At 38.0% G+C, this 18454-nt stretch overlaps 1 protein-coding gene across 21 annotated transcripts in view; it reads right to left on the bottom strand.

Moving 5' to 3' along the window:
* The window catches only part of ncam1a (neural cell adhesion molecule 1a), a 273152-nt gene extending 258257 nt beyond the window's left edge, over window positions 1-14895 (bottom strand). For 18 of the 21 annotated variants that reach the window (XM_083564828.1, XM_083564829.1, XM_083564844.1 and 15 more), the window contains exon 1: window positions 14581-14866. In XM_083564828.1, the coding sequence (XP_083420954.1) occupies window positions 14581-14632 (52 nt within the window). In that variant the 5' untranslated portion in view covers window positions 14633-14866. Of the gene's footprint in view, window positions 1-14580 lie in introns of all 21 variants that reach the window. The other 3 variants (XM_083564833.1, XM_083564837.1, XM_083564835.1) reach the window with 3 other exon arrangements.
* Window positions 14896-18454: the final 3559 nt, after the last annotated feature.

Genomic DNA, 18454 nt, shown 5'->3' with positions numbered 1-18454 from the left:
GTCAGATTTAAATGGATTTGCCTTGATAATAATAAGTGTGAGAATAGTACAGGATGTCCTCAAGTGGCACTAAGCTTTGTGAAGTTGGATCACTGTGTAGGGGAATGAACTAATTAAGGGTTTTCCTTATCCTGGGCAAACTGGTGTTCAGAGACTGTCTTTCCCAATAACGCTAATGAGAGCAAGAGTCCTGGGGACCCATCAGGTGCCTCCATCAGCACAAAAGCCGAGGCGAGACACGGTGCCCTGTCCACTGGATGAGTAAACTTATTCCGTTCTGAACTGGGACAGTGGCCTTCCCTTTGTTCAGTTGGTTCCATGCTGCGATACTCATTAAGATCCATGAACAATAGGAGTGGTTTTTCTAATGAGTGCTCTTCAAAATGACCTGTCTTTGGATAGTTGGCCAGACCAGATTTTTGCTACGCCTGAGCAGTTTTAGAGTTTAACCATCCAGAATGGGGTCTAGTTTACTCCAACGTCATCTATCATATTCTATTCTCTTGACATTTTGGGTTGGTTTTGGTTATAATTTGCACTCTAAGGATCTGACAGGATGATTAATGTTGACTCTACAGCCACTGGCTGTGAAAGCTGGTTAGAACTGGTAGTCGAACAACCGGCTGCTCTGGGAATTTGGGTCTTTAATGTATTGAACCATAATTTGTTCTATTCAATAAACTATACAACTATAACTACCATGTTTTTTGGTACATTTTTAAGACCTGCTCTTGTTAATGTCTTTTTACAAAGTACCTATCCTGAAGGTCATTTTTTAGTCAAGTATGTTAGATAAACTGAAAATTCTTTGGAATTCAGAAATTCAGAAAACCAATGACATTTAGAATTCTACAAACGCATTTAAACAAGGTAGTACTGAAGTAGTATTCTTTACAATAAAGTTTATTGGTATCAAAATATAAATCCATAATCAGGCTGCTACATTTTTAAATAAATTCAAACTAATGAATGTATTCTTATAGAGAAACTGGAAATTGAAGTTATATGATATTTAGATCTTATACATTTTGGTCAATACATTTTTATTAAATATGTTCATTTTTGTTAACATTACTTATACAAGTTATGGAAATAAAATTGTGTTTTTTGTTTTCCAGGTGATAGTGGTTGTTCTCCTGTCCTGTTTCAAACATTGCCCATCGCTTGTTACTTTCTCATTCTTGACACTATGTGTCATTGTCCATTGCCAGTTCTGTTATGTTTTTTTTTTTTTTTTTTTTCAACATCTAATCCTTTATTTCCATTTCTTAGTTCTGTACACTCCTGGTTAACCTGCTTAAATGTTTTAAATGGGCAATATAAATATAAACTACAACTCTTTATCTTGACCCATTAAATCAAACTTTAAGTTTACATAATTGCATCCTGTCAGAATCATGACAGAAATCCACACAACACAATGTTTGAATACTGTTCAAAAGTCTCATATTTTATCATCTTAAATGCTATCTGTCTGAGCAAAGTGCAAAAATGGATGTTGCTAGCTTCAAGGCTTTGGATTTAAAGACAGCATTGCAGAGACATGGTGACTAACATTACACTCACAGTTGTTACTCTGTTGACACAGCCCACATCTCGCCCACTCCACACCATCTGGCCCAGTCATAGACAGATGAACAAATGAGGAGGCCTCAGAGCCATAAAGACCAACGGTCTCCGGCAGGCTTTTAGAGCAATCTGCTCCATATTCACTAGCTTCACCCTAAACGGTTGTCAATCTTAATAGATTTTCTCCACCTGGCCCCAGTCTAAGGCTCGGCAATGCATTAAAAATCAACACCCAACTGTTTTTTGCACAGTTTCAAGAACTGCTAGGGCATGGTATCAAAAAATTCAAGGAAATTGGATACTTTTGAAATAATTAGTGCATGCAAAGTTGTAGGCAACTGCCCAAAATTCACAGCATCCAATCAATAAAAAAATTCAATGAAGGCTATAATCACAATAGCATAAACGAACAAAAAATATCATTTTAGAAAAATTCAAACTGTGGTCATAGGAGAATCTTCACAGAATTGTGAGTGCCCATCCATCTTGGAAAACATTTATCAATTATCTGTGGCTTGACATCTCTTTGTTCCTAAAACCTAAACAGATGTCTAAACTCGTGGTGCTTTAGCTAGCATTGATCTAACTGATTCCTCCTCAGCTAACAAAAGCCGCAGGATATATGCAGGAATGAGAACTCTGGTTATAAAAACATCTTTTTCAGAATGCCTAATCCGGAGTAATGTTTTTCAACGTGGAAAAGTAATTTCATACCTTTGTGATCAAGGGTGCTGACAGAAATGACCACATATGGGGAAAAAAGCTATACTTTATTCTTAATCCGTAACCTTTGTTGCTTAAAGCACCATGGGCCTACAGAGCGAAAAAAAGGCAGAGGAGACTATTTTTTTTTATCTAATCACCTAAATCCTCTAGACTCCTTTGGCTTGAGTAGATATGGAAGGAGTTTTCATCTCAGTAAGCAACATCATGCCTGGAATCTTTAAGAAAGGAACGCAAAGAAGGCGTGGGATTCAGACAATAAAGCAGGAGGCTTGTTTTTTTAGCCTAAAGCCTGAATTAATGGCCCAGAAGTTAGTGACATTTGGCAGCATGAACACAAAAATAGAGTCATCATCTTCATAACAATGTGATATTAGAGTCAGAAGGGGGCTTCACCGGCCATATATTTCAAGACTAACTGTTAGAAAACAGCAGTGTTATTTACTTGAATGGGTAGCATCTTGATATTCAAGCCGTGCACTATGATTACGACGTGTTGCAGTGGCAATAGAGGAATGACACGAGGCAGCATGAAGGGTGGCGGAGTATAGAGAGGCGCACGCAAAAGCGATCAAAGGTGAGGAGGCAATCACAGTGATAACATTGCGCTCCCCAGCATCAGCGGGATGCTCGAGGGCCTGTGCTACCAGATTGTAGAGGTAAATAATAATACATTCCAATAGCACATGGTGTACGCTATCTCCTCATTACAATTTTTATACAAGTAGCAGATCAAATGTCAACGATGTTTTCTTCAGTGATGCCAATCGCTGTTACAGAAAGAGACACTGATATCGAGCCAGTCCTTCCTAGCACCTCTTACTAGATTGGTTATGACACTTTAACATGTTTTTTGTCAACAGGAAAAGGGGCTGAAAAAGAGAGCACAACTAAATCCCACCTGGGTCACTGGTGCTATGATCTACTGACCTCAATATCCAAAGAACAATAAACACTGTTGTTGTCCGTACTGCACGTCTGGATAATTCGACACCCCGCACACACATCAGATAAGGGCTTTACAAGAATGTGCGCTTTCATTAGACACGTTTGTCACTTCCTATTCGGAGCATGTATGAGTGTGCGAAAAGAGGAATACTTTCAGCGCTCCTAAGACAATGTCAATATTAGCCCTAAATAATGATGTTTGGGAAGAGCAAATGGCCCAGCTCCATAGAATAAAAATCTCTGTACACTATGACCTAAAATTTATTAGTATTTGCCATGCACTAATGCAAAAGTTTAGTACATGAAAAATGCAGTAATAAGCGTTCGTATATATGTAAGCCATTAAAATGCACTTAAACCACAGCGATGTTGAATTCCCGATTAATATTTTATAACAGCAGCTTGGGCTGTAATTCAAGTCACAGGTTTGTATTAATGCACTCATTTTAATACATTATCATTTCTATAGTAACAGCTTGTCTGCACACTTGCCTGGGATGGCTGGTGCTCCATAAGAAAATTTTTTTTTTTTTTGTGGGAGAGACTTTAATTTAAGTTTTTGGAAATAGATAATAAATTAAGGTTTTCAACCAAAGGGAAAGTCTTTAGGATAAAGGGCTTTCCAGTTTCTTAGAAATATAAAAAGGGGGCATTATTTTGGGCCTAAAAACGTCTGGAGTAAAATAGAGGCATTTTGTGAGCATTCAACAAAAACGCAACAAGAATTGAACGAGAAAGGAAATGTTATTGTTAAACAATGTAAAAAATGCATTAACATATTGCTGTGATATATAAGGTATAATAAAAAAATCACACTGGGGTGTGCAATTAATAGAAAATAATTCGCTTCCGAGTAAAAGTCACTCTATTTTGTCTCCTACATGTATGCCCCCAAAAGATTATTTCCTTACTTAGAAAAGCATATGGCAGCAGATACTATTCCAAACAACAAAATGAACTACACTTGTTCTACTTTGAGCTTTGCCTTTTACATTTGTTGAGACAAAAAGAAGATTGATGATCAATTAGTCTGTCATGTTTAAAAAAAAGACTAGCAATGATGAAACATTTAAAATCCATTGAAAAACTGACATAAAAAATCCCCCTTATTTGGTAAAAGCAGTTTTTGATATAAGTGTAAGAAGGTACTGCACCAAATTACCAATGAATAATTATCAGAATTATGGCAATATGCTCAAGGACACAAGAGTGGAAGCTTGGCGATACTGGGGTTTAAACCCAGAGTAGTAAACGAGGAGTAAACCGGGAGACTTAACGACTGAGCTACTTCCCTGTTGATGTCGTGTTCATGGTCAGGTTATGGTTTTTAGCTTTGTAATTGATGGGCTCCAGAAATTACAAAAGCAAATTATATATTGGTTTATTGTTTAATGTTTAATTATGCTACATCTTACTTGTCAGGGTGTTCAAATTATACATTGATTGTGTTTGACTCAGCATTATTTCAGGCAAACATTTCTAAAAACATGCTCTTGTTTCCAAAGGTGCAAAAAACCCTTCCTGAAAACCATATAATTTGGCCACACGTGAAGTACAATCCTGTCAAAATACAGAGTTGAACAGTTAAGTCTTGCTCAAGGGCCAAAAAGTGGCCCTCAAAAATTTCTGCTCTCACAATTGTCCAAGCACTTACACAGGACCTTGACCACGGAGCCACCCACTATTCCTTTATATGCATTTTATGAATGTCATTTAACAAAACTGCACACACAGAACAAAACCCCGTAACCCCAGGCCAAATGGGATGAGGTCAGCTTTGTCTGTATGGGCTTGCTTGTCTGTCACAGTAAAAGAGTCTGTTCAAGGTCAGATCGGTTTTTCAGCTGCCTGCGCTGAAAACAGCCCATACGAATGCGGTCTTTGCTAATGAAGGATGTTGTTTGTAAATTAATTATGAATGACAAACTACAAAATAATCAACACACCTAGAGCTAGTTAAAACGTGAAGATCTATGACCTTTAAGGTTAATTGATATTCTGTTACAGATTAAGCAGTCCACTTAAAACCAAACAAAAGTAACACATTTATTTAATATCAAGTAATGCCTCAGACAGACAGACAGACAGACAGACAGACAGACAGACAGACAGACAGACAGACAGACAGACAGACAGACAGATCACCGTATTCATCCAATTCAAAAAAATCTTAAATATGACATCCAGCAGAACGTCATTTCATTCGAATGTGATAATAATACCCATAGGGTGGAATTTGGCTCATCACTCAAACAGAGTGAGACATTCGACAGGGGCTGTCCAACCGCCCCAGGATGAGCGAGCCACCATTTCTAGGTATTACATCAGAGACTAATGAGTCACTCTGAATCATGGTCCCCAAACTTAATCCACAGCAACATCAACATCTGCAAGCCACAGAGGAGGACAGAGACAAGGGGATAGATAGACAGTCGGCCTGAGAGTAGGTCAGGGAAAAACACTGACAAAGAGAAACAGGAAGAAAAACTCGATTGGGTGCTGATCCAGGCAACAACCGAATCTCTTTAATGACCAGCCTAGTGTTTTACTGTTTTTAAAGACTTTAATATTACATAATTAATAGTTTCTTTATGCAGGATATAAAATAGTAACAATTTGAGTTTTTTACTTATATTACAGCTGGATTTGTGTCGCAAACTTGCCCATTCTGTAATAGTTAAGATAAAAGGGGGCATAAAGACCTAGGGAGAACAAGCAAAACCAAAACTATGGATTGAAACAAGGTTCATACCTTCTCTTACAACAGAATTCATAAAAAAACAGCAACACTCCATGCTTTCAAATTCATAAAAAAAACTCATATTTGAATCTGTCAAGTTCTATTTTTTTTATTACTAATAATACCTTTTATTCCTGTAGCTGCTTAAATTAAGTTATATTTGTATTAACAATGCATCTCCCATTCTCTTTGATCATAATGTTGGTAAAAAAATGCATAGTCGCACTGCTGCAATTTGAATTGGCTTTTCAGTGCTTTTTCAACAATAATTTTCAACCCTTTCATACGTCATGTCTTATTTTTCAGACATGGCTGAAGCCAGGTGTTTTAAACCTCACAGTCCAAACAAACTAAGACCCCTTTTTCATGTGTTCCCTCCAAAGCCACACCCCCGAATACAGTGCATGCACATGGCCTGCCTCAGACACAATACTTGAATGCTAATGCGGGGTAGAGCTAAGCTCAAACGTTTGCACTCCCTTGGTTTTTGCATAAATCAGGGACAATATATTTTGCATGTTATAAAGCTTGAATGGTTTTGTTTTGATTCTGCTTCATTTAGGATCAGTGACACCCCCGCCAACCCTCAAAGCCATCTCAATCCAAAGAAAATAACAGAGCAATTTGAGATAAATCATCAAAACTAACACCAGCACTGTGTCACAAGACAAGGGCTAAAATTGAGAATTTCCTGGTGCAGAGTAGGAGATTCAATTCTGTAATGTCTACACTTTACTCATGAGCCTGTCGGCCTGCGACTTTAGCCCAACCCCTCAACTTCACAGAGGAGAAAGTCTTTCAGCGCTGGAGGGGGTTAGTGGCTTTTCAGCATGACAAAGCCCACTCCATTTCCCTCCTTTTTTCCCCCCTCACTCTCCCTTTACTTCTCTATATAACGCCTTCAGAGCCAGCACAATGCAAATCAGCCTGGGTTCGCATTCATGCGATGATTAATATGCACAGACCGCCCATTCTTATCAAATGACAAGCAGTGGAAAACAGGACAGAATTGGAAGACGCTCTGTCGCAACGTATGCTTTACATATCAAATTGCAGCATTTCTGAAAGTCTTTTTATACACAGCTGCAGTGTAAATAATATTTACATGTGTATGCACAATCAGAACAATTAGGCATGTGCATGCTGGCTAATTTTAATATTTAAACATGCACAAGTGATAATAAATGGATATTAAACAGCTAAATACAAACATTTTGTATTATAGGGTAGCAGTAAATCGACTGTAAAAGCTTTACTGCATGCCTGCTCAGTATTTCAGAATTGGGTCAAACATAATGATCATGCCTGCCACAGAGTTTAGGAACAAAAAAAGAGCATCTCCAAAACTGCAGCTCCTGTGGGTTGTTCCCAGTCTGCAGTGGTCAGTATCAAAAGTGGTCCAAAGAAGGAACAGTGATGAACCGGTAACAGGGTCATGAGCAGCCAAGGCTCACTGATGCACGTGGGGATTGAAGACTGGTCCGTTTGGTCCGAGCCATCAGATTAGCTGCTTTAGCTCAAATTGGTGAAGAAGTAAATGCTGGTAATGCTCAACACTTCAGGACTGTTTTGGCAGCAAAACGGGGACCAACACAATATTAGGCAGGTGGTCATAATGTTATGCCTGATCGGTGGCCATAAATTTATGTCTGATTAATCTTTATATACACACTAAAACAATACATTTAAACACTTCACATGTGCAAGAGTAGACATCACATCAAAATAATGAGACAAGATGTGATTTTGTTTTGTCTGTGTACTAGACAAATAACTGAACAGTTACTACTATTAGAACTCATTCACAATGATTTAGCAATTTGTTGAAGCTCTCCATATAACAATCAAGTAGCAACTTTTCCAAACTATCTTCAAAACATTAGATATTTTAAAAAGTAGTTGCTTTGTCTCATTAAAGTCAAGAATACTGCAAACTATTAATCTTGAATTTGAATCCCCATTAACAGGCCTAGTAACAATGGTTAAAAAAAAACCCTCCATAATTCATTCAGTCTGTCACTTCACTGTCTGAAATGTTTTTTTTTTCTTTCAAGTTCACACACATTTGTCTTCCACCGTTACTGTAAAAGACATCGGGTTTAATGGGCGACTGGGCTTCTAATCTGATGTCAGTATTTATTTGTCAGACACCAGTTGGCATCACTAGAGGAAACACTGCTGAAATTACAGATTCACAACCGACATAAGGTCAATACAACATGAATACAACATGGTCTTTTTATCATTATCCGAATGCTAACGAGTAAGAAATCGACAAAAGAAGATAATCTGCTTTTTCTTTTTTTAAAGCACTCCCAAAGACCAGTTGTAATACATTGTTTTTTCAACTGTCATAATAAAAGCACACAAGGTCATGAAGCGCAGCACGGCATCCTTCTACAAACATGGTTCTAGATATTTGTCCTTGTTCAATGAGTTTTTCAGAGGCTATCGGGTAATAACAGTTGCACAGTATAAGAACCTGGGGTCAGATATAGCCATCCATTAACCTCCATCCATCTAATGCTACACATTTTATGACAGCTCCTAAGAGAGGCACATTTTCTCTCACTGAATGTGCCGCTTCAAAATGTCTACTCCATGCTATGTATTTTAACGATGCTTCGTGATTGCTAACAAGCATCTTTCAACTGCGCGTTCACTTTTCATGTTTCACACAGTTCACACAACAGCGCTCAATGTTGTCTCTATGAGCGCATTGTATTTTCCCGCTCTCTGACACAAAATTCATTTAGTAAACACGTCATCAAAGGTTTTCTATACAGTTCTTACCCTAGGCTTAATAACTCACTAAACAATATATTTCAAAAAATTTTTTTTAATGTGTCCAAACTAATGGCTGGAAATTGAATACTTATTAACAAACAATCATCATGTTTCTGTTAGAAACACCTTCTGACAACACCTTCTGACAAAAAGGATTATTTTTTCATGAGCATTTAAAAAAGGTGCAATGCAGTCTGTGTAATGGAGAGCTGAAAATGTCCATTGTGTTTTCCAAAAAAATAACAATATACTCTCAGCACAGTTATGACTAGGTCCTTGGAAAACCTTACACCGCCAAAACAATATCCAATTAGTGGTGGTTCCTTTTCACTGATGGGCAGGGTACAGCTGTGAGCTATATTGTACATATTGTATATGTGTGTATATATATATATATATATATATATATATATATATATATATATATATATATATATATATATGTCTGTGTGTGTGTGTGTGTGTGTGTGTCTGTGTGTGTGTGTGTGTGTGTGTGTGTGTGTGTGTGTGCTTAAAAATGTGACAACTCTATAGACTCTATACCCTAGTTCTTACCCACACAACTCCATACTCTGACATTCACACCATCTAATTTAGAATATAACATCACCTACTGTAGTTCCTGCTTCCTCATCACACACCTGTCACACTCAACACTACCTTTCACACCCTGTTCCTCCGAGTTAATGCAAGAAACATGCTCACTCTGCAAGGTTTATCCTGTGGAGAACACTAAGTTGAATGACTTAAAGATATATAGTGTGCTGCATTTTGATCCAAATTGCTAGTTTTCTGAATGGCAGAACGGCATGCAAAGTAACACCATGGTTACATCAAGACACCACAGTGCCTTTAAGAAATTACAAACGAATTCTCTGCAACTGAAAGATTTAACGTGCATGAAAAAATTTAAATGAATACTAATAATAAAAGGCATCTTGCTCCAAAAAGTTTAACTGGTGGAAACTGGGCATTCATCAAAGTGGATAAAGTGATATATAGAAAAAAGAAAAGAACAGAAATCCCCCGTTTATAAACAAAAAAACACGATTAAACAGGCGCCACCCCAAAAACTTCATAAAAACAGTCCCACCAATGACCGGGTAAATCCGCAAATCAAATTAGTTATGCGGCAAATGCAATTCCGCAATAAACCGGGGGCGTTAGATTCAAGCCATATGTATAATAAGCTTGTTAGATGAATTAGTGTGTTAATAGGGACACAAACAAATATTTACATATTATACGCTTCACCCTGAATAGAAGGCACAACAACTGCAGTACAACATCATCCTCCTCTTGGTATTTTTCCATTTTAATGAGTCATATGACAGCATTGAACAATGAACCATATGCCTTTTTTTTTTCAATACCTCAATGTAACCATTTCGGAGACTTAGTCGAAAATGCTCCGTTTTCAATGGACAAAAAACAGTCTCAGTGTTGGACAGAAAGCCAAATCATAAAGAAAAAGTGTTTGCAAATTCGCTAACTTTCCCAGATTAATTATGAGATTTGGCTGCACTTTGCTTTGCTCAATATTTTAAGTCATGTTTTGAGTGTTATGTCATATGCACCGTACTTCATTTTACTATTAAATGGTGGTTGTGTGGTCTTATTTATTATGATTAACAGGTGCAATTAAACATTTGCTAGTTACCCTTATCCAACTGTCTTATTTATACAACTAAGCAGATTAGGGTTAAGAGCCTTTCTTAAGGGTCCGGCAGTGACAGCATAGTAGTGCTGGGATTTAAACTCATGACCTTTCAATCAGTAGTCTGTCTTATCCACTGAGCTAGCATTTCTTCTTAGAGAGCAATTGCAAGGAAGTTTGTTTCTTTCTATAATTGTTAAATGAGAGAAAAATACTAGGGACTGCTAGCATACTGAGCTTAATAAAAACTTCCTGAATGTGTGAGGTAGTTGTTTGAAGGGGAAGTGGTAGCTTCTGGTCTGAAGGTCATGAGTTTGAATCCCAGCATCACCGAGCTGCCACTGCCGAGCCCATGAGCAAAGCCCTTAACCCTAAACTGCTCAGTTGTATAAATGAGATAATTGTAAGTCACTCTGGATAAGGGTATCTACCAGATGCTCTAAATGTATAATATCCCTGACACATCTGTCCACTGCTATTAACTGGAAGAATCCACCATTGACCATTATTAAATTTACATCATAGCCAAGTGCTACTTACACGTTATGTGGATCAGAAGTAGGTATTGTAAATGAGTGTACCATAATATAATATAAATCCTTAGTGAAAAATTCTGGCTACATCACCGGGCTTTATTTAGCAACAGAGGGCTGGAAAGGAGCGTGAATAATGTGTCCCAGCATAAAATCAGCAAACTGCCCAAACTAATGCATTAGTAACAGCCAGATGAGGCAGGACATGAAGCTTTCATAGCACATATTCACATTCCAATTCACAGGTATGTAGATTGTCACAGTGGATGATTTCCCCTAATGCCATTAACTAAAAAAGATAAAATCAGACAAGATAATGAATCTGCTGAAGACGTTCATTGCTCACGTCACCCCGATTGCAGTTGTATCGAGCAGGCTATCTGTTCATTTTCCTCTTGTACACATTCGAATGATTGGACAATTCTTTTTTCTTTTATGATTAGCATCAGGATGTTTCTTTTTAAGATTTATTAAACGGAATCGGTCTAGCGGGATGAAATTCTTGTCATCCTTTAAATACAAGATGGTAATACAATGTGAAATTGTATTCAACCCTAATAAACTACATTTAGTCTCCTTAATCAGATTGTATGTTGTTTTTTTCCATGGGATCCCTAGAGGTAAAGCTGTTTTGGGTTTTTTTTTTCAAGATTTTGCTCTAGCTAGGGGAGGATGGGATTCCTCTTTCGCTGGTCGATCAGGCTGTCGCTAGCCAGTCAATGGCATCCGTTAGCTCATGTAAACAAAAGAGGGCAGACAGTTCTTCATGGTGCAATTGCAGATATTTCATGTGACTTAGCATGTACATGACTGGATATAAATTACCAGAGAACACTTAAAGACTATAATGAATGGGCTTATGGATTGAGTAAGGGGGTAAAAGGGTAACGGGGTAAAAGAGTAACAGGGTGGGGGGAGGGGGGCCTGAGGGTATAATTTTTAAAACTGTATATATGTCACTATGCTAAAGTGATGCACCGAAGGAGTCCAAGTGACCACGCAAAGCAACATCATAGTGCTCCACAATCAGAAGCCTTTAATGAACATACAATATCTGATTGCAAAAATTAAGCTAATAATCATTTTCCATCTTTATCACAGTTGTGATTTTTTTTTCCTCAAATGTTGTTTTTTTTAAACTCACCTGAATTTGTCACATTTCTGGACAAGTCATAGAATTCTAAAGAAAATACAGAGTGGGGTATAATTTTCTCTGGTTAGACCTATTTCCCCTATTTCTTTCTTTCATTCCACAGTTTCCTCCTTGCAAAAAATAGGCAGTTTGTGTTTTCATAGCGCCTTTGAACTCCCCACAGACGTTTGAGTTCCAGATGTGAACAATTTCAAGACTTTTCTCCCTGCTTGATATTTCTTTCTCTTTTTTCTTGGCTGTTGACTCATCTAAAACTTTGCTTTTCTCCTGAGGTCAGGCTGCAGACTAAACAATTAAGAAGGAGATTGGATGATTGCAGTCTCCTCTGTATTTAAAGCGATGTTTACTACTGTTTAGGGTGCATCATTGTCTCAGACGAACTGTCTTTCTGTCCATGTCTGGTCACTGTTTCCCGCCTACTGTCTGTTTCACACTAAGACACACAATAGCAGCTGCAATTCAACATTAACATGCCAACCCCCCACGGTGCTGAAGCAAGGGAATCGGCGTGCAAGAAAAATGGAGGGAGAGTGAAAGAGACTGACAGGTGCAAGTGTGCTCGATTGTCACCTTACTGTAGTAAAGCACCATATTCCTGAGCAATTACTCAAACAAATGCTTCTTAAAACTAGAGCCGTACCCAGCGAGAGAAAGGGGGAATGCGGAAAATTGGATGGGGGCAGGAGAAGAAACACACAGTGGGGGGAAATTAAAAAGAAAATACTGAAAGAAAGAAGGAGACACTGAGAAGAGCACAAAAGAGAAGACAAGGGGAAAACTGCAAGGAAAAAAATAAGGGGGGAAAAGAGACTGAGAAAGACAGAAAGCAGAGAAATAGAGAGATTGTGAAATAAAGTGGGGGGTTTAGAGGGGGTGACCTAAAGGACACAACCAGAGAGTGATGGAGCAAAAAATGAGTGGCACAGAAAGAACGGGAGGGGTGATAGACAGAGCAGGAGAGGGAGGGACAATAAAACTGGGGAAAGCATAAAGAGGGAAAGCGAAAGCGAAGGGGGGCTTTGAGGCAGAAAAGGTAAAAGAAGGGGAAAAAATAACAAGGCAAAAGGTGAGGGACACAATTAAAGACAATTATAGACAAATAAATATGTATATAGACGGAAATGGAGTGAGATGCAAATGTGATAAAGAAAAAGTGGAGAGAAAGAGATGAGCATTAGAAGAAAAAGAAAAAATGGAAGCGATTAAAAAGCATTGAGAAGGAAAAGAGAGAGTGAGAAACTGCACATAGATGAAGGTGCAGAAAGAGGTAAAGGTTGATTCAGAGAAATAGAGGAGAGAGGTGATACAGGATAGATAGAGGCAAAAATGAAGTGAAAGAGGGGTGAGGAGAAGAGACGTTGAAAGAGGGATGCCTACAGAAAGAAAGAAAGACATCCGAGGGCGGAGAGAATGTAAGATAGTGTGCGAGTGTGTGGAGGGAGAGAGAGAGAGAGAGAGAGAGAGAGAGAGAGAGAGAGAGAGAGAGAGAGACTGTACCATTCCCTTTTGCCTCCCCTCCAAAACACGAGCTCGTGCAACTCAGCGCAAGCGCGCGAGCTTTCACGTTGCCCGAAATGTAATACTGAATGAAAACTTTGAAATGTCGCACAATGTGATTTTTTTTTTGTTTGTTTTTTGCTTGTTTGTTTGTTTTTGCAAATTTTTTTTTTTTTTTTTTATATCACCAAGGATGTAACTTTTCAACACTGGGTCCATACTGCACTTCCATTTACAGTTACTTCTAAAGGTTAATGTACGTAGTGATTGTGGCACGTGCATGAGCGCAAGCGCGTGCGCAAGGCTTTATAACTGCACAGTAGTTCACCAGAATACCTGCACAAATCAAAGGTTTGCTCCAGGAAGGATAGAGCACCAGGTCATGCTCTTAAACCCCAGACAAATCCCACCATTTATTTATTTTTTTGTTTTTCAAACTCTAATTGTAGATGAATTCCCCGTGCACTAAAGACAAAACGCGCGCGCTCGGTACCATCACGCACAAGAAGACGCGCGAGTCAACGTTAACTTGTTTACTATCAGAGACACACTTCCACGACGTGCACTGTTCTTTTAACCCTATCTTCATCTTCGTGCATCATCATCGCAACCCGCCACTGTTCCACATCCAGAAACAATCAGAGGCTACCCGGGGGATCATCTCGAGATGGATCACACAGGCCTGGTACTGGATCAAATATGAGTACGTGGATCAACTCAGTGCGACTGAATCCATTATGTGCAATCATCTGCCTACACCGATGCTCAATCAAAACCCAGCAAAAACCCAAATAGTGTATGATGGACATAAATCCTTTTCAGAACTTATTGAAAACCAGGTGCTCCAGAGTCCATGCATGGAGCGGGCTGGAAGCAAGTATTAACCGCATCAGGACCAAAATGATGCGTGTAGAAGATGAAAAGTTAAAAAGCATGCTTTAAAAAAAAACAAATAAATCATTCGCATCTTTACCTGCATGTCCAAAAAGCAGCACGGTCCAGATGAGATCCCGTGTTTTAAGCATTGCAATGTCTCTCCGTGAGGATTCTGAAGAATGCACTGAGCTCGGTTCGTATTTTCAAGACCTTAGCGCGATGCTTCCTGGCCGCGTGTCGGTTATTGGAATAAAGTGGGCAGAGGAATGAAACGGCTCCTGCTGGAAGAGGAACGCGCTGGAGTAGAGCGGGATCTGAGCAACGAGAGCGAGCGGAGCGCGAGAGCCACAGCACCTCCTTTACCGGAATCAATGCGCCTGTGCGCAGTGTATCTTCCCCCCCGTCCCGATCCACTGGATTAAGGAGCCGGGAACGAAAAGTAGTGCGCGCTCTCACGTGCGCCAGATGGCAGCGGGTAATTCGAATTATAAAGAAAAGGGGGCCTCCACGGTAAGAGAAGAAAACGAGCCACGAGTTGTTAGTGTGTCAGAGAAAATGAGGTGTTTGTGGGGTGGGGTGGGGATTTTGGTGTTTATGAAACAATTGTCCAAATATTTGAGTAATAAAATGTACCTTTATTTTCCATAAAAGAAACATTCCTGCCACTAATGAAAGCTCTGTCTAGTTATTTTATAACATAACACAGTGATTGAATAGTGTGTTATTGACGTTTCATAAACTTGTCTGAAGAAAAAAATTGCTTTATCCTGGTCAGGGTCACGGTGGATCAAGAGATGGACCTGGAGGCCGGGCACACTGGGTGTGAGGGCAATATGTTCTTGGTTGGATTCCAGTACATTGCACAACACACACACACACACACACACACACACACACACACACACACACACACACACACAAAGAGTGGTGTTTCTAGAAAAACTTTACCCAGAACCTGAGAGGAACTTAGTAAACACAGAGGAGCATCAATAAATCATGAGTAGATGCTGTCTTCTAAAAGGTAAATGCATGAATTTTCGATAAAGATCTTGACTAAAATGATTTAAATCTACATACATCACATGTGAAATGGTTTTCATTCGTAACAGAAAAAAATAGGAGCATAGAAAAATCTATACGCAAACAGTTTAAGTGCAGCGCATTACAAATTTAATTTATAACAATCTTAAGTAGAACTAGTAGAAGTACAGTAGCTACTTTTAATGATCTTTCTTTACAGTGAGGTCCCTGAAATCCCACTAAGGTCAGCCACAAAAATTGTAGCAGTAAATGGAGCTCCAAAGTTGGCTAAAATGCCCGATTTCCAAGGTCAACACATTTACACGGGAGCTGGTGTCACCCCTGGAGCTGTGATTTGGCAGCACTACCCAATGATCAAAAACTCACATTTATTAAGCAAATTAAAAGCACCCTTTTATAAATTCCCCTTGAAAGCATATAATTTTTTTAAATAGTTGACATTTAAAACAAGGTACATGGGTCCTGAGTTGATTAATGATTTATAGGAAAAGTGGCTTTCTCCATGTTCACTATCATTTTCAATGTGTTGTCACTGATACGGGCATGATTAATTATTGGTCAAATTAAATGAGGTCTTAAAGCATAAATCTTCGGGAAGTAAATCTGATATATCACTAATGCAGTTCAACATGCAAGATATGGTCTATTTCTATACAATGATTTGGCACCAAAGCAACAAAGTTAACGTTGTTGACAATGTATAATCACCAGTTTTATGCAAAGTGTAATAAATGGCAAGGTATCTTTTGCCCAGTATACTAGCATTTTTCTTTATCAAGAACAGGACATACAAAAAACCCACTGATTAGATGAGAAAAGTGAGAAAACATAAACACATATACACAACAAAACTGTAATCATATTGTTTCAGTTCCACAATTATAAAAAGGAATACTTGTTCTGATGTCTGTAGTGCTTACTGGGAACCAGATGGTTTTTCATCAAACCAATGTAGTTTAAAACTGGATGTGCTTTTCAAGAATAAGTATCTCACATGCATGCTTTCAGAAGGAGCTAGAAATAATAAAATAAATAATTCCACCGGGAGTAACACCAACTCCTGTCATTATAAATGCTGTAAAGGATAATGACAAAAATCACCCACCTTGTAAAACTGCCATCATCGTCATCCATCTCCTATGGCTTAACATCATAATGTGATTATATTGTGTATTATATGGTTTGTCTATTATCACTAACCTTCAAAGTAGAAAGAAGTTAAAGGGGAAAAAGTACTGTGTCCTTAGAACCATTTTTTACCACAACATTGTTAAATTGTTCAACCTGCTTAGTCATAATGATACTGACAGCAGCTCACAGCAGTGGGTTATATAGTAAGGAGAGGACATAAATTTGAAAGTGAATAAGATATGATGTTGAAAATCAAAGGGACATGCTGTGGATGAGAAGAAGCACATGATGGTTGGAGAGGTTCAGGCCATAGTGTTGAAGTGGAAGTGAAGGATGGTAAGATATTAGAAGGCAGAGAGTAAAATGTGTGGAATAGGAAAGGTTCATTGGGTGGAAGCAAAGAGGAACATGGCATGCAATGGAAAAGATTCATGACAAAAAAATGGAAAAAGTTCATGGTCTGAAACGTACAAATGATATATGATGGCTGATCTACATTATATGCAGCTAAAAAAAATGATGGGAACGATTGCCAAGGGAGTGATTGTATATGGCATCGCTGTGATCATTCAAATGATATGTGGAAATAACAAAAATTAACTATTAAAACTTATAAAGCACAATGTGTCATTCATTAACATATGAGCAAATCTTCGCCAAATTGCTGTCGTAACGGAGTAATAAAACCTCTGGAATGTCCTGTTAAATAATAGTCTTTAGACTGGCAAGATTAATACTGCGTCTCATCTAGATGCTTCATGTCACTCCATCATTGATTTTTTTTCCTTTTATAGTATGCAGCATTATGTTTTATCCTTTAATTAACCATGTAAAATAGTCAATTATTGTTGAATTAGTAGTTAGGTGGGCGACTTCTTTTTGTATACAGATTTTTTTACGCCTGCAGTAAGATTTATTTTAGCTTTCAAACAGGCTTTATGGCATTTCAGTGCAATTTAATGACATTTCTTTCATGACATTTATATATTTTTCTAAAGCTAAATAGGCTTTCTCCAGAGCTTGAAAATAGACATTAAAATGCCAGTTGTCTATTGAAACTCCTATCCGCTCCTGAGAAATTCCTTTGAATTTGACCACCGGCTAATTTGTTAGGTTTGCATATTCTGTATTAGATTCTCCTTATTTATATTTTATAGCCCAAAGTTAATGCTCAGCATTAGCAGTATAAAGAAATGATTTTCATGCACACACACACACACACACACACACACACACACACACACACACACACACACACACACACGCACACATATATATATATATATATATATATATATATATATATATATATGTAGATATATATATATATATATATATATATATATATATATGTAGATATATATATATATATATATATATATATATATATATATATATATATATATAGAGAGAGAGAGAGAGAGAGAGAGAGAGAGAGATGATGTTTATATGTAGATGATTATATGTAGATGATTATATGTAGATCATTGATCATTTGAAAGAAAAACCAACATTAATTATTTTAGTATAGTGCTGTGTCACCATGAACCACCTGAACAGTGTCTTTGCACCTTGGCACATATTGTACAAGTCTCTGGAACTTTACTGGTGGAATGAACAGCATTCTTTCAAAAGATTTTCCCTCAGCTGTAGTATTGATGATGATGTCTCATTTGTCTTGCCAAAATCTCCCTTAGGTGTTCAGTTAGGTTACGATTTGATGAGTGTGACAGCATATGATTGTCACTGCATATGAGACACATAAATTTCATACCCATCAAATATGAATTCAGTAAGCC

This window comes from Silurus aristotelis (genome assembly GCF_946808225.1).
Source record: "Silurus aristotelis genome assembly, chromosome: 16".
Classification (NCBI taxonomy): domain Eukaryota; kingdom Metazoa; phylum Chordata; class Actinopteri; order Siluriformes; family Siluridae; genus Silurus; species Silurus aristotelis.
Note: the sequence above shows the minus strand (reverse complement) of the source record. Positions and strands in the feature narration are given on the sequence as shown.